This window comes from Malaya genurostris, chromosome 2 (genome assembly GCF_030247185.1).
Source record: "Malaya genurostris strain Urasoe2022 chromosome 2, Malgen_1.1, whole genome shotgun sequence".
Classification (NCBI taxonomy): Eukaryota; Metazoa; Arthropoda; class Insecta; order Diptera; family Culicidae; genus Malaya; species Malaya genurostris.
In genome coordinates this window covers 112,329,104-112,345,623 of record NC_080571.1, presented here as the reverse complement: position 1 = coordinate 112,345,623, position 16,520 = coordinate 112,329,104, and the positions used below count along the sequence as shown (strand labels likewise).

General features: G+C 37.2%; 3 protein-coding genes across 8 annotated transcripts in view; 2 read left to right on the top strand and 1 right to left on the bottom strand.

Moving 5' to 3' along the window:
• Positions 1 to 16,520, top strand: part of LOC131427964 (flotillin-2) — a 475,383-nt gene that overhangs the window by 397,960 nt on the left and 60,903 nt on the right. The gene's annotated exons all lie outside the window — the stretch shown is intronic.
• Positions 226 to 2,531, top strand: LOC131427952 (oxygen-dependent choline dehydrogenase-like). The gene is made up of 2 exons (XM_058591551.1): positions 226 to 1,839; positions 1,901 to 2,531. Exons 1-2 carry the CDS (start codon positions 325 to 327, stop codon positions 2,333 to 2,335), a joined length of 1,950 nt encoding a protein of 649 aa, XP_058447534.1. The 5' UTR covers positions 226 to 324; the 3' UTR covers positions 2,336 to 2,531.
• On the bottom strand, positions 7,275 to 15,145 carry LOC131427957 (glucose dehydrogenase [FAD, quinone]). The gene is made up of 4 exons (XM_058591560.1): positions 14,473 to 15,145; positions 9,362 to 9,793; positions 9,132 to 9,302; positions 7,275 to 9,070 (listed from the first exon to the last, which is right to left on the bottom strand). The coding sequence occupies exons 2-4, from the start codon at positions 9,561 to 9,563 to the stop codon at positions 7,569 to 7,571; spliced, it is 1,875 nt and encodes a 624-aa protein (XP_058447543.1). The 5' UTR covers positions 9,564 to 9,793; positions 14,473 to 15,145; the 3' UTR covers positions 7,275 to 7,568.

Genomic DNA, 16,520 nt, shown 5'->3' with positions numbered 1-16,520 from the left:
TACCTAAATTTTTAATTGATTTTATCTAGAAGATCCATTCACAAAATCTGTATTATGGAATCTCTTGCAGGAAAAAATGTTCTAAATATTTTATCTGATTGGCAAAATAATAGATATAACATCCGAAATCCGCATTGAAGCGGAGTTCAGTGTATAAGCCTTTTTGTTAGAACTCAGAATATCTACTGCTGTTATAATGTCCATATTGCATGCTTCATCTATACCACTTGTTGCATGCGACAGCATAAAATAGAATGAAAACAAACCTCGACGAGTTTTGTTCAGTTCCACATCGGCAGTGGTAGTGTGAAGCTATTCGTGAAAATGGGACCTCTAGAAGCGAGCACCACGCTTATGCGATTTGTGTACACACGCCCGGGGAGCTATGCTCTACTCCTGGTACTGGATTCCATAATTTGGTTGTATCGAACGGACATTGTGGATTATCACAATCGTGTTCAGGACATTCCACCGCAGTTTATTTATGATGTGTACGATTTCATAGTGATTGGAGGTGGAAGTGCAGGTGCAGCAGTTGCTGCTAGACTATCAGAAGTCTGCAGCTGGAATGTATTGTTACTGGAAGCTGGACCCGACGAGACATATCTTTCGGATATTCCATATCTGTATCCTGTGTTACAGAGATCAAATCTAGATTGGAAATATCGAACGGAACCAAACCCAAATTTTTGCCAGGGAATGGAGAATAATCAATGTGCTTGGCCGAGAGGCAAAGTTCTTGGAGGAAGTTCTGTGTTGAATGCAATGATGTATATTCGTGGCAATCCTGAAGATTACAACGAGTGGGAAAGTTTGGGAAATGTTGGTTGGAGCTGGAAGGACGTGTTGCCATATTTCATAAAGATGGAAAACGTGCGGGATCCAAAAATTTCCAATGTTTCATGGCATGGTACAACAGGACCAGTTACAGTGGAGCAGTTTAAAGATCGCTCCGTTCTTATGAATTATTTTTTCGAGGCCGCTAAACAAATGAACGAAACGATTGCCGATGAAATGAATGGACCTTCACAGAATGTATTCGGCCCTCTTCACGGAAGTATTAGAAATGGATTACGTTGTAGCACTGCCAAGGCGTATTTGCGGCCTACGTGGGTCAGGAAAAACTTTCACATATCATTGAATTCCATGGTTACAAAAATTTTAATAGATCCAGATGACAAAAGAGCATACGGGGTTATGTTTACCAAAGAAAAACAAAAGCACTATGTTTTGGCTTTGAAAGAAGTAATTCTTTGCGCAGGAGCAATTAACTCTCCCCAGCTACTAATGCTGTCGGGTGTTGGTCCTAAAGAAGAGTTGAAAGCCCATGGAATCAACGTAATCCGTGATTCTCCAGGTGTGGGAAAAAATCTTCAAGATCACGTTGCAACCGGCGGCATTTCATTCCTTATCCAAAATCCCAATAACACTGGTCCTTTATCAATTTCTATGACAAATTCAGTAAATGCAAATTCCATTAGAAATTTGACGTTCAATAACAGTGGTGTATTTATGAATATGCCATCTTGTCAGGTGATGGGTTTCATCAACACCAAGTACCAACCGGTAGGTAGTACCCGTCCCGACATTCAAATTTTTATGTCCGCTCAGTCCGAGCTGTCCGACGGAGGATTATGGTCGGCGTATGGAGCGGCACTTTCAAACAATTACTACGCTAAAAATTTCGAGAACTGGGAATTTCATGATGCTTTCCTAATCCTTCCACTTCTGATGAGACCTCAAAGCCGTGGATATCTTAAATTGAGAAGCAAGAATCCGTACGATAAAATCAAAATTTATCCCAATTATTTTGCTGTAAGACAGGATGTCAATGTGATAGTAAGTCCGTTTAGTATTGTAGAAATTGTCAATAATATTAAATATTTGATTTATGTTTTAGATTGAAGGGTTAAAATATTGTCTTCAGTTGGCACGAACTCCAGCATTGCAAGCTTTGAATGCAACGTTGATCTATGACACGGAACCATATGCAACCTGCAGTAGCAAAAATGGAGATGATTTCTTAGAATGTTTGGTGCGTCATTACTCACAAACTATTTACCATCCCGTTGGAACGACCTCGATGGGCCCCAAAAACGATTCTATGGCCGTGGTTGATGATCAGCTCAGGGTCTATGGCATCGATGGTTTGAGGGTAATAGATGCAGGCGTCATGCCAACAATTGTTACCGGTAACACTAACGCGCCTGTTATTATGATTGCGGAAAAAGGTGCCGACATGATAAAAGCAGCCCATTTACCTCAACTTTTGAAGAAACCGAATCTGAAGGAATGTTATACGTATAATTTCAAATACTTTCAATATTCAAAGTAATGTCCAAAGCCGTATCTTTGTTCTACTCTTATAAACCGTCATCAACCGTAAATAAATACTTTCCCGTAACACAATTTATGGAAAAGTACTGCAAAAATTGCCCACGTGATGCTCACCAATTCAAATACTTTAATGCTTTGTAATTGATAATGTCAACTGGCTTTCCTGAAAATTACATTCTGAGGATCATAAATCTACCCGGAATCGATTCAAGAGTGTACTCTTTCTGAAACAGACATCAGAAAATGGTCTTATAAAAATAAGAAAAAAAAATATAGGAGCGATTTCCGGTAAACGAAACCAAAATCTTTCATTACTCTTTGTTTGGAATAAATTATAAAAACGATTTTTTTACGATTTGAGTTACAAAGTTGCATTTAACTAGTTTTTAATCACTGGCAACGAGAAACATACCGCGAGAAATGTCACGACTGGGATTGGCTACTTATGATTTGGTTTTGTCGACCACAGTACAAGACGAAAACATTCTGATATGATCTTTATCCAATCGAAAACCTTTGGTAAATTATCAATAAGTTCGTCAAATTATCGAAATTTCAAAACAAGATGGCTGTTTAAAGCAGAATACAGGGTATTTGGTATGCAACTCCTATCATTACAAATTGATCCCTGTTGGAGTAAAGATGCGTGAGATGTGTGTGTACGTATGTGACTATTTTCGTCGTATCGTTTTTTCCCTCGTATTTCATTTGTATTCCCCATAACGCTAGCAAATTCAAAGGTAGCTATGATTCGATCGAACCACATTCGATCGAAAAATCAGTACGTCGTTATTCAGAATAAGGGCGATCGCATCTACACGCCTAACCTACTAAAACACCGTCTTGTCTCAATCCCCCGGAACTAAGAGATGTTCAATACTTCGGGTGATGTTTTTTTTATCAAAGATATATTTATTAAGGCACAATCCATTTAGGTTAACGATGCCAAGAGCTTGTCCATGTAAGTCCTCAGGAAACACCATTGAGTCTTTGATCCGGCGGGTTGCCCTCATCGATGGGAGTAGTACTTCGTGGGTGGTATTGAAATCTGACGTGGAAACGTTTCAAAAGTTGCCGCATCCTTCTGTGGACACCCCCAGGCTACGAAGACCCGGCGGGTGGCCCGCATGTTGATCATCGACTGGAGCGGCTCTTTGTGGGCGATGATAGTGGTGTTGCCGAGAAGAATGGTGATACTACTCATCAGGAGACTGAGTAATTGAGTGCTAAGGTCGGTCCGACGATTCTGGGTAAGATATGGCTTCCGGTTATCTGACCTGAGACTTTTCAATCGCTACGAAACTACTCAATCTAGCCCCAGGCGGCGGATCAAGCCTACCCGACGAGGAGTTGCTCGACTAAGAATCGCTAAATGTCAGTGTGTATGTGTACATTTGTGTATATAACATAGTCCTAATCCATAAGATGTATATCACAGGGTGGCAAGTGACCGGGAAAATCGGGAAAACCGGGAAAAAGTCGGGAATTTGATTTTACCGGGAAAAAGTTGGGAATTTTAGTGAAAAACCGGGAAAAATATTACTAGCTCACATATGAGTAACAGTTGTTAGCATAATGATTTTTTTTTCAACAATTGAAAAGTAGGAGACAATACCCATGTTTGCGTTTGAGCGAAATGTTCAGTACAAGTGTTGAAATAACTTATTGACTATTGGAAATTGGGCCAACACCCCTTGTCTCGTCCAACGATTTTTAGAAGCTTGAAGGCAGTTTTAAATCAAACAGGAAGCATCAGAGTTTTTTTAGTTGTTATCAATAACAGCATAATGAAATCTCATTTTGAAAAATAAGGATAATTTGAATGCTTCTGTTAGATTTTTATTATATTTTTGAATAAGTATTCAACACACCTGCAAAATGTATGGCACAATCTCAAGGTAACATAGGGAAAAATTTTAATAAAATTAAATGTTCAACAACAAATAGGAGCATTCATGTTTTTGAGTTTGCTAATGATTGCCCTTGTCATAATTTGTCTCAGTAATGTCATCTTGAGACAATACTTGTGTTATGCTTATATTTCTGTTAGATGTCAAAAGGACTCGCAAAATTGGAAGAATTGTCAACTTTGATCTTATTCACCGTTTACTTCCAAATTTTCAAATACTTCCTTTTGAGTTTGTTTTTTGAGAGTTGAAACTGGTTTCTGAGGACCAGTATAGCATCTTAGAAAGATTTAGAAAATGGATTGATTTGTTCTTTTAAAGGTCCTCAACTATTCCATAGTAGGATCACAAGACCGTTGATATTGATGTAGATAAAGGTGAATTGAGTTTGGTTTGAGCTTTTGGAACTTCAATAAGATAATGATTTAAATTATATACGGCCATATCCATTTTTCCCAAACAATTTCAGGGTTTACATTCGATAGTATTCTAGTCGATTAGTTCTAAGCTGGTAGAATATATAACTAAATGAACTAATCATTGCTTAATTTGAAACCCTGAATATATTGATTGATCTGTTAGAATCAGATCAATTGTAGAAGGATTTGTCATATAGATAAATTAGTTAAGCTATTGGAAATAAAACTGGTTTAAAACCAGCGGAGAGTTCATCATGGAGAACTCGTACTTTCTGATTTTTTTCTGATTACTCTACGAGCATTTAGAATCCTATTAGGAAAAAAAACAGATCGATATATTGTGCATTTTAACTGCTATCATTTGATTTATCTGCCCATCAACGCATTGAAATCTCGTAAACATTGTTTATTAACTAACAGATACGTTTGAAAAAAATGGTGTTTTAAAATAGCAAGTCGTGGCAGCCGAACGGTTTTGCGAAATCTTCTAATACACACATCTGATACATCTAATGACTTTAAATTCAATTCTATTACATGAAAATTTCAAATTTTTGGTCTGACAGGACCAAATAATTGGTGTTATGGTTTTCATCACAATCACAGCATGATAATTCATCTGAGGGTATCGTTCATTGAACAGATGTGCTGGCAAGCGACATAATTTAAACAGTATATGTCCATATAACAATTTATTGTACCATGGCCATGGCAAGCCTTGGCAATGATGATATTATGTTAGATTCGCTGTGCCATCATCAGTTTTGGTAATTGCCGATAATTTGGCAATTTCTCTACATTGTACACAACATTTTCAATCTGGTAGAAGATGCTACAAGAACTCACTGTCTCTCATTGCATTGCATTGCATTGCATACTCTGAGTATTTAACAGCCGCCCTTAACAAAATATATACAGTCCGGCAATGATCGGCGCGGTGAGGAATTTACCAAGAGAGAATCGCAAGTTGATAATTATCGTAGATAATTCGACTTGATGATTCTCATACTAGGTCACAATATACAATATTTCAAAACCTTGGTCTATAGTATTCACAGCTATTTTCATAGAAACAACTTATACAAAAGTTATTTGCACATAGTTAGAATAAGCGGCAATAGTGAAATGATTCTATCGCAATTATCCACTGCTCGTATAGAATCGGATCGCAAAACGAGAATAAACGACCGCTTGTTGCTTCAGAGAGAATCTCCACAGCAGCGTGCTAGCCCGTGATGCTCAGACAGGTCATCGAGAGAAATTCGCACTGGTGTCCATTCTATGTTATATGAAGCATGACGGTGTTTTGTTGCTGAGATGATATCCGTCTCTCTTTGATGGCACTGATTGAATCGTGTGAAGAGTTGGTAGAGAGCGTTCTTTGATACGATAAAAGCCATCCTTGGCCATCATGCCGTTTATAATTTCCCCGCCGAACTGAGATTTCCACTTTCACTTCCGGAAGGAGCGAAGAAAGCTCTGTACAAAATGATTTGAAGTTGCAAGCATAGATTGTTGTTGTTTTCTCCGAGTGGCAAGCGTTCGTTTTTGGGAATGTTATCCCTTATTGATTTATTTTCAATCATATGTATACCAAAAAAATAATAAGAACAGTCATGTGCACTCGGAAGAAATCGGTTACGTGTAACCGAAACACCTGAATAACAGGAAAAAGGCTTTATGCTTTTCTTATATGCACATGTTATAATGAATATTTTTATTTATACTTCGAAATGTCTGGAAAGTATTTGAATCCTCAATTAGCGGGCCTATTACAATGATCCTTTTAGGACATGGGATATCTGTTTAAAGTTTGAATTAAGAAATGTTTAAAAAAATTAAACAGGGGCGATTTGAGCCGATTTCAAAAACCGGGAATTTTTATCTCGAAAAACCGCGATAACTGGAAAAAAACCGGGAAATTGAAATCGGCAATTCACTTGCCACCCTGTTATCATAAAAGTAATTATCATAAAAGTCATGGCGAGATAATGGAAAATCTAATATAGTACACAACAAAATTTATTTGATATGCACACAGAAAAAATATGAATTTTATAGGTGACGTAATTCTACAAACGATACAAGTCATAACAACTTAACTTTTCAAATGATGCAATATGTGATGTTCCTTTGTTCAAGTCGAGCAGTTGCTATCCATCTTTTTTTTAATGTCATTTGATCTCAAGCCATGTATTTTTCAAATCTCGCAATATTACATGTTCTTGCACGTAAATTTGCGTGAACTGCGACGTTCCTTTTATGAGCACTTTATAAGATGTAAAATCACAAGATAATAACAAGCGAGGTAAATTCGCAAAAAATTAAATAATCGAGCATAATCTTCAACTTCCATCAATAAATTTAAATGTAACATTGTGCAGGATTTATAGATTTCCTATTTTTCCTTCATTTTTGGTACTCTTCAAAGTGTTTCAATATCCTTTTCAAAGACATAGAAAATGTGTAGAGTTGCTTCTTTCCATGATTGTATCTATCTATGTCTAATACGGTAAATACTACTCTGCTGTGCAGAAGTATTGAACCGTATTGGTGTTTTTATTAATAGTGCTATACTACTCAAATTATTTACAAGCAAAAAAAACAATGGTTAAGAATCTACGCACGTTGTATTCAAATGACATTAACATATATGAACAAAATTGGTTTACTGTACTACAAAGAAATTATTACTACCAAATGTTTATATGTATTATGAGATATTATTTCGCTTACGATTCGAAGATCACAATTATCCACTTAAGTTTACTTTTGATCATGCCTCGATCAATTAAAACTAGTTAATGACACTTTGTTTTCTAAACTTAACTGAAGGTCAATAAATACATCCTAGCATGGTTCAGTAATATACTATATACAAAATTCGTATGTCTTACATGTCCCACTACTTCACCACACTTCGTTTGATCCAGAAATCTTTTATAAGATCGGCTCCCTTCTCGGCAATCATGATAACCGGTGCGTTTGTATTGGCACTGACTAATTTTGGCATGATACTGGCATCAATCACACGCAGACCCCTAACACCGTAAACCTTCAATTGGGGATCTACGACAGCCGTTTTGTCCCAATAGGGTCCCATCTTACAGGTACCCACGGGATGATAAATTGTGCAGGTATAATGCCGTATCATACACTCCCAGTAAAGGTCGGTAAACATCTTGATGTGCGAACACCCTGGGAATTTGTATGCGCTTAACGTAGATTGATATTTTTGCATTGTCTGTGTCCTGGATACGGCGTACGCTATTTTTGCTCCCTCGATTAACGTCTTCATGTCTAACTCGTCGTGGAAATAATTAGGATAGATATAAGGATAGTCCAATGGATTGCCACTTCGGAGCTTGATCTGACCGTAACTTTTTGGTCGTAAAAGCATTGGTATGATACTCCAAGAATCCATGTTATTGATAGGTGAAAACACAGCATTATAAAACGAATCTGTTAAACCATGAGCTTTACGTAGCTGATTTCCACCGTCGGAATTAGTAGATCCGGAAACAAAATGAAACTCTATATCCGGGAAATCATCCGATGCATTGACATATTTTGTGTTGACGAATGCCAATCCTTCAACACCTCCCAAAATGGTTAGGGGTCCTTGTCCTAATACTGCGTATTGCAGAACAGTTGACATTGAATGAAATCTGTTTTCTACGATTGAAACCGGTTGGTTCACCATGAATGTGAGACCCCCAAGAGCAACATGATCTTGCAAATTTTCGCCCACCGGAAGATCGCTTATCAAGGGAATCCGATGTTTCGCGAGTTCGCTTTTCGGTCCAACTCCGGAAAGCATTAAGATTTGTGGTGAGTTTACGGCTCCGCCCGAGAGGATAACTTCTTTGCTTGCTCGCACTCGATGAATCTTTCTATCACGAATGAATTCGACTCCAAAAGCAACTTTAGACACCGGGTCAATTAGTATACGGGTCACATGTGAGTACATAGCTACATGCAAGTTGGTTCTAAGTCTGGCTGGTCTTAAAAACGCTTTACCAGTACTACATCTTCCACCTCGTCGAATCGTACCTTGGGCTATCATAAATCCTGTTTGTTTAGCTCCGTTAATATCTCTATTATCAAAACCCATCTCGACACCGGCTTCTACAAAAGCCGCCGCCAATGGCGTATGGTAAGGTGCTTCTCCTACTGTCAAATAACCTCCTGTAGAATGATATGGTGTGTTGGCTAAATAGGGATTGGTGTTGTCTTCAGATTTTTTAAAGTAATACAAAGCATCTTTATAACCCCAGCCGGTGTTTCCTAGTGCTTCCCAATTATCATAATCCTTTTTGTTGCCACGCAAGTACAGCATGTAGTTCAGTACACTCGAACCTCCTAAAACCTTTCCCCGAGGCCAATTACAGCGTCCACCAACCATAGCTAAAATCACAAACAATCGTCATAACGTTTGATCATGAACATGGATCATAAAAATCTTTACCCAAACAATATTTCCCGGATGGTTCCGTCTTGTATTTCCAATCTAGTTTACTCAACTGTAGGTAACCCGCCATTAAGGGTACTTCAGAGATTTCCGTCTCGTCGCCTCCGGCTTCCAGTAGCAATACATTCCAGTTTTCAACCTCTGTGAGTCGATTCGCTAGTACCGCACCTAAAAAGAAAAAAAAAGATGTTCAATCTTATGCAATGAGTCGTAAATGAATCACTAACCCGCCGAGCCCGCGCCTATTATTATAAAATCATATTTGTCCAGCATTGCATCCGTCGGAACGTCAATCACTCTTGCCTCTGGATCCATGAACTCTTCATACTGAAAGTATGCAATAGCCGCCACTAGCATAGGCACGAACCAGCCTATGCTTGAAGCCGCCGTTGCTACCGAACCGAAGGCGGCTCCAACCAGTTCACTCATTTTGATAGTAGATTATGGCAAACTCTCAAAGTCTCACTCTTTCTGCACTGCAGGTCCTCTCCGAGAGCGAATACAAGTATAGGTTTGTTTATGTTGATAATTTACAACATGTTATTCGCTATCCATCCATTCGTACGATCAGTGTGGGTTTGTTATCTGTAGTAACTATGGAGCGGAACATAATGTCATTGATGCCTTGATATCATCGCACAACTTATGTAATTCTGTTCCTGCGAATGAGAGAGGTAAAAATAAACTTGATTTTATCAGACTAAACAAACATAATATGCTACGTAGACGTATTCTTGCGGCGTTCTGCTTCGAAAGTAAACATTTAAAATTTTTCATTAAACATGTTATATTTCAAGACCATAGTCCTTCTTGGCGATTAACCTTTTGAGCAATTCCAGAAATGGGTAACATGTCAGCAGATCTCGCATACTCCGATTTCATGGCGCGCGTCTACAGTGTGGCAAACCATTTATTTTAAACGGTCAACGATACCAATTCGACTCATGATAACTTATTAAAAAGGGTGAATGTACTTTTGCATGCACTTTATTCTAATCCTTGCAAATTGAAAAAATGTGAGACATGACACATGAAAGCTTATTATGCTGATTGAATTTCCATTACATTTCTGCTTTAGGACTTAATCACAGGTACACTTAAAAAGCTAATGAAAGATACATTGCGGATTTGCTTTGGTGCTGTATTAGATATTGTGTCTTCGGAAATCCGTTGCCGAAGCTAACTCACCAAACAATGACCCTTCAGATTATCACCTATATGCGTCGGTGAGGTTTTTTCCCGAGACGGCTGAAGTGATTATCATATACTTGGATTTGAATTAAAGGTCCTGTTGTGCCGTATGCCGCTATTTAATTCAATTCGGGTTCGATTATCGGTTCCGAAATCAAAACTGTTTCAATTGGTAGATTATGCTAGTTTATGTCCGAACAAACTTTCTTGTTCTTATTCAAGATTCAATGAAAAGTTCTTAGGAAATTATCATAGTAACGGGTGGCAACTAAAATTTTGTAATTTCTTTCTCAAACTGTCAAAAAAAAGACAAACATACTTGGAGAAGATCTGATTTTTTGAAATATAAGATACATTGTTCGTTGTTGAAAATGGTCCGTAATCGGATGTTCGGCGAAGCTTCCGTTTGATGTCGGAACAGGAGCGTTGTACGGCCTTCATGTCAACTTTGCGAATGCATCTCTTGATTCTACCAATCAACTGTAAGCAATTCGTTGCTCTCCAGTTATTTTTGTACACCAAGGAGCTCAAAACCCCGAAGAAATCTTCGATTAGGCGACACTGAGATAGATTTATCGGGTTGTGGTTTTTGGGTACAAATGGGATCGAATGAGTATTCAGGAACGATTGTGTTTTTGGCGCAATGCGATGACGCTTTATCCGGCCAAAACACGTATTGTCCATCAGCATGATGTTTTTGAAAAACAAACATTCGTTCTGGTACACATCTTGATTGATTGCCAACCCAGATGGCTTGAACCATGGCTTAGAAATGCCTTTCTCGGAAATGACAATGTACAGTATAACTTTCTGTTCAAATTTATGTTTAAACTAATATTTCATGTTCGGATGTACAGTAGAACTATCCGTTGGGAAGTAACTTTCGTCGTCCAAAACAAAACTTTTTCCGGAAAATTTTTTAATCAACCAGCGGCATTGGGAATTCAGCGTTGAAATCTGTGCGTCAGTTTATCTCGGGGCTCGTGTCTTCTTTCGGTACTTGATTCCGAGTCTTTTCAATGTTTTGCTGATGTACTGGTGAGAACAGTTGAACTTTTTTGCGGCATCCCTTTGACTCAGTGAATCCTTGTTGTTGAAGTCACGAAAAAGAGAACGAAGTCCTTTTGCGTCCATAATTTTGGCTGGTCTTCCACTACCTTCCTTACGAGCAGTTGTTGGGCATCTTAGGATATTGTAAACTGTCGAAGCCGTAACATTTTTGCTTTTAAAATGTTGTACCGTAGATTTCTGTGCAGTTCGTAAAACTGTACAATGCGCTCGTGAAATACTTCTTGTTTCGACGGCATTTTGAGCAAAACTGAGCAAGCATGAACAAAACAGAAAATACTAGCAAAAAGAGAAGAAAGAGAGCTAACACATACACACTCTTAGGTCTCTCTGAGCTCGTTTGTTGTTGAGCATACCACCCGTTAATGTTTATGAGATTATGAATAAAATGAGGAAGGTATTATCACACTAGTTGGATTTATTTTCTGTTAATTTTTCAAATTATAAAAACCTTTTCTAATCCACCTAGTGGTGTAATGATGCCTTTCTCATATTACCTATATTTTTGAGAACATCACTAGACGATTCCGTCAAGATGTTTTTTCAAACTTGAATAAAATCAAAAACTTCTTCGGTATAAACTACCATCACCTTTTCAATTTGGAAACAGTTATGTCAAGTTAATAAAGATTTGAACGTGGCAACCCTGCACGTTATACAAAATTAAACTAAGCAATCTTTGTGCTAGGCGGTGGCGTTTACTTCTTTCTTACCAGCACGTATCGATGCGTACCGATTTTGCATCATTTTGTATGACAGTTTGAATGTTTTGACACTCGTAATTTCGGAACCGGAAGTCAGATCGGAAATAAATTTAATAGCGGATAAATAATCTATGGGACCGTGAAACCTTTCATTTGAATATAAGTTTGTTAAAATCGGTTCAGTCATCTCTGAGAAAATCGAGTGACATTATTTGTCAAATCACACATACATACACAGACATTAGCACAGTTCGTCGAATGATATATGACATTCCGCTTTTCGGACCTCGGTTCAAAAGTAGGTTTTCTCAGTGATTGCATAACCTTTCTATATTAGAACGGCAAAAATTATTCGACTGTAAACTAGCCAACATTCTTAATAATCGTGATAAACGAAAAAAAGATTTTGGAGTTTACTTGAACTAATTAACAGAAATGAGTTTCATCTCTCAATAAATATTAAAAACCTGTATCTCGGAGACGGTAGTATTTAGTAAACCCTCGATAAACATCTTTTTTGTTTAGAATGTTGCGTCTTTCACGAAATTGGTTCAAACATAATTGAATTTTTTTTAAATTGTCTCTATCTGGACCTAGATTGCAATAAATTTATTCTATTGGCAGCTACAACATATAAACAAATCAAAAATAACTGTTTTGATTTAATCAATTTCAATTTTTCATTTTCTAAATAGAATAATAATATCATAGCTATTTTACAGTGAATACTTTTTTCATATATATATATCTGAAATGTTGCCAAATGCACCAAATCAATCGAACTAACCGTTTTTAAGATCAAAACTAAAACTATTGTCAAAATTGTGAACTAATGATGCAAATTATTCCTTTTGGTTATGGAGTATGTGTATGCTAAGATTAAGATAAATAAAAGAATACAAAAATCATATTCTAAAAATCGTGATTCCCGGTGGAACCGCTCTATATAAAATCGGTTGGTATAGAAGATGAGGAGTTTTTATGTTTACTGGAGATAAAGATGTGAAGATTGTGTGATCATAATTTAGCTTTAGTGAACTTTTGTAACCCGGGGTGGTTGTTCAATGCATAAAGCGCTGATCTTACAAGCCAGTTGTCGTATATTCGAGCCCCGACCTGGAAGGATTCTTAGTGTCGGTAGGATCGTAGCACCAGTCATGCAATGGTTCCGTAAGCTCTGAATTGACGGCGAAGTCTGTTGAAACAGAAGATCAAAATCCACAAAAGGAATGTAATACCAAGGCTTTGCTTTGGTCTTTACATGCACTGAGTGAGAGGTAAAGAAAATGTATTTTCATACGATGATTTTAGTAGCATGGCAATTTTGAGTAGCTTCATAAAAAACCTAATTTAAATATTTTCATGAAATCAAAATCATTCGGTTATTAAATTTAATATAATTTGTCGTTTCAATGGTTCGTTGAGCATTGAGGTTTAATTGAAAATCTTTGATTTAAAGTAATAGTGAAACTATTTTTGAACAGCAATTAAGGAAGGAATTTTGAAAATATTTAATACTGATTGAAAAAAATTATTAAATTGCTTTTATGCAATGATGAAACTTGAAAATCGCGACATTCCTATGTGACCACTCTTTGCGAAACTATACCTGACAATTGACTACCGAAATCTACAATCAAAATTTCAGTACGATTAACCAAAGCTCCGCTACGTGACCTGATGTAACTTGTCGGTGACTCAATATGGAGGCGGTAGGTCAGTGCGTTGAATACATAAATCGACGACTAAGTGCAAAGAAAATTTAAATCATTTGGTGATCCTTACTTATACTCTATGGGTCAATAGAACAATAGAGTATCCGAAAATTGCAAACCTATTTGTGCGAGAGTATTTCCGAGAAAAATTCTTAGCCTATCCTTGGAGTATTACTAATGGATAAATCATTCCCTTTTGTATCCAAAATACTTACTCGCAAGCAATGATAGTAATCATTTTGTCAAGTTGAGTGCTCCAAGGTATCATATATATTTAATACGATTATATTCTTAGTCTTTACACACATTATATCCTTACTATAGTTGTCATAGGCAAAGTTCACACTAACTAATTCATCAAATACACAAAAAGTAAAAGTGACAAAAATAAGTCTTAAGTAACCCAGACATGCGAAAATTGCACGTCCCAGTTGCATAAGCAACTGAGCCCACCTCAACTCGTCCGAAGCCTCCACAAACAATATCTCAAACTATTTTTCTTCATTCCAATCAATTAGCGGTAGATGGAAAAATGTTTCTCACTTTCTTTCTTTTTGATGCTACTCTTGCTGGCAGTTATGATACAACGAACAAGAAACAGGTACATAAAACTAAATTACAACCGGTGCAACGACCTTAACCTACACCTTCAGCGCTCACCTGTGTTTTTCGGTCATTCACGCAGCATCCGCCAGAACAGTCGATCGAAACCCTCGAACCGAAATCCAATTAGATGCTCAAATTAGGTGCGTGGATTGGAACAGCTCAGACGAAATTCCACCCACTGGCCCAGTGGCGTTTTGTCGGTTTTTAATGGATCACTTCTATTTTCACTGAAACCTGATTCTTCACACGTCAATTTTTATTCACTTCCTCTTAACAAGTGGGTCATCACTTTTAATACTACACACACATTCTCCCTTAGGTTATCGTAAAGTAATTCGTTACTCGAATTGCATCTCAAGTGTGACTGTACCGCCAAAAGGTTCCGTTCCATGCAAACAAATCGTGGCTTTTCGCACCCACTCAAAAATTTCACTCGATCTGTCACAAATCACGCACACCGCGTATGCTATGTTCACAGCCGACGGAAGGTAGAAATGAACTGAGTCAGCATTGGCTGGATGCGAAGCAAACTGAACCAACAACGCTGGTATGTACCGTTGGATATTTCTTTCTTTCGGTTTTAATTTCTCCTACCTTCCTCACGCTCGCACTGACAGTCACCCACTATAATCTTGCACACTTCCAGGCGCGATCGGACACGATCGCGATCGGGACCGGAACATCGGCTATCGCGGATTTGTATTATGTGTACTTCGATGCTCCGAAGGTGAATATCTATCCCATACAAATCGCCAGGGCTCATTACACGATGCCACTTTCCATGACTAACTAAAGAACGAAAATTGACGACTTAAGTTTTTATATGAAACACTGCCCACTATGCAAACTTTCGGTTATTTTGAAGGTTATAAGTTGCTAAATCATGTGCAATATGTTTGAACCGGCTAGGGGAGCATAACAATGACCGTTGGACCTGCTTTCGTTTGATTTCTGCAGGTGTTGTGAAGTTCGATATACTAGTTTACATATTACTGGAACGAGTTCGCAAGTTCACTTTAAATTTATTACACTGGGCACAAACCTGCCTTGAATACAAACTTCAGTCGTGTTTGGTTAAATGTATAGAATTAATTGTACTTATCATGTTTACTCGAATCTTCTCAATCAGCTCCATCACTTTTATTTAGGTTTCGTCGTCGACTCATCAGTGCATTACCACTATGCATTGAAATGGTAGTCCAACTTAGAAGTTCAACATAAACGCTTAGCGATAAAGTTGAATTCTACTGTAAGTAACACTTTTTTCAAATTGCAGTGAAGAATCTCAATGAACACAAATTTCGTCTCACTGGCCGACCAGATTATTGTCATTTAATGTTAGAAAGCCATTGATTTGTCGGATTGGGAAAAGTTTTTCATTCACCTAGGGGTGTAATGATACCTTTCTTATATTTCTCATATTCTCATATATTACTCTTGGATTTCTCATAATTTACTGCCTCTATAAAATAACGTGCCTCATCCACCTTGCATTGAGATGAAACCTTTTTTATCACTCCACATTTGAATATTTCTTTTCAACTCAATTTTAACCATTTTAAATTTCATAAAGTGCTTGATAATAAAATATCAAATTCTGATAAATTTTATGGCTCCTAAACAGCCTCTATTTTCTTTTATTGATTCTTTTTTATCGCATCTTTCATATATTTTTTAAGCAAATTTTTCATTACCATATATTTCAGTTACTCTAGGTGTGGGAAACTTTTTGAAACTTACAAGGATATTTTTTTTAATATTACCATTTAATTCTGTTATTAGTATATCACGTCACTTTACAAATTCACTATGTATCTCACAACACTATAAATCACGTCACATTATACGTATTTCGAATACAATTTATATTCTTTTATATTAGTTTTTTTTTTAATTATTGAAAGAATGCTGCAATGTTGTTCCTTTTATATGAAACGAAAGTAGGTAGATTCCTACAACAGGTATAAATACCTCGAAAAAAAATTATCTGATTTGTTTAGGGTAGGACGAGGTTAAGTGTTTTCTGTTTGTCTGTCCCCTGTAACTTAACTCTGTAACTTAAAAAGCCAGGAAGACCTATTTCCTTGGTCTCTGTTTAGTAA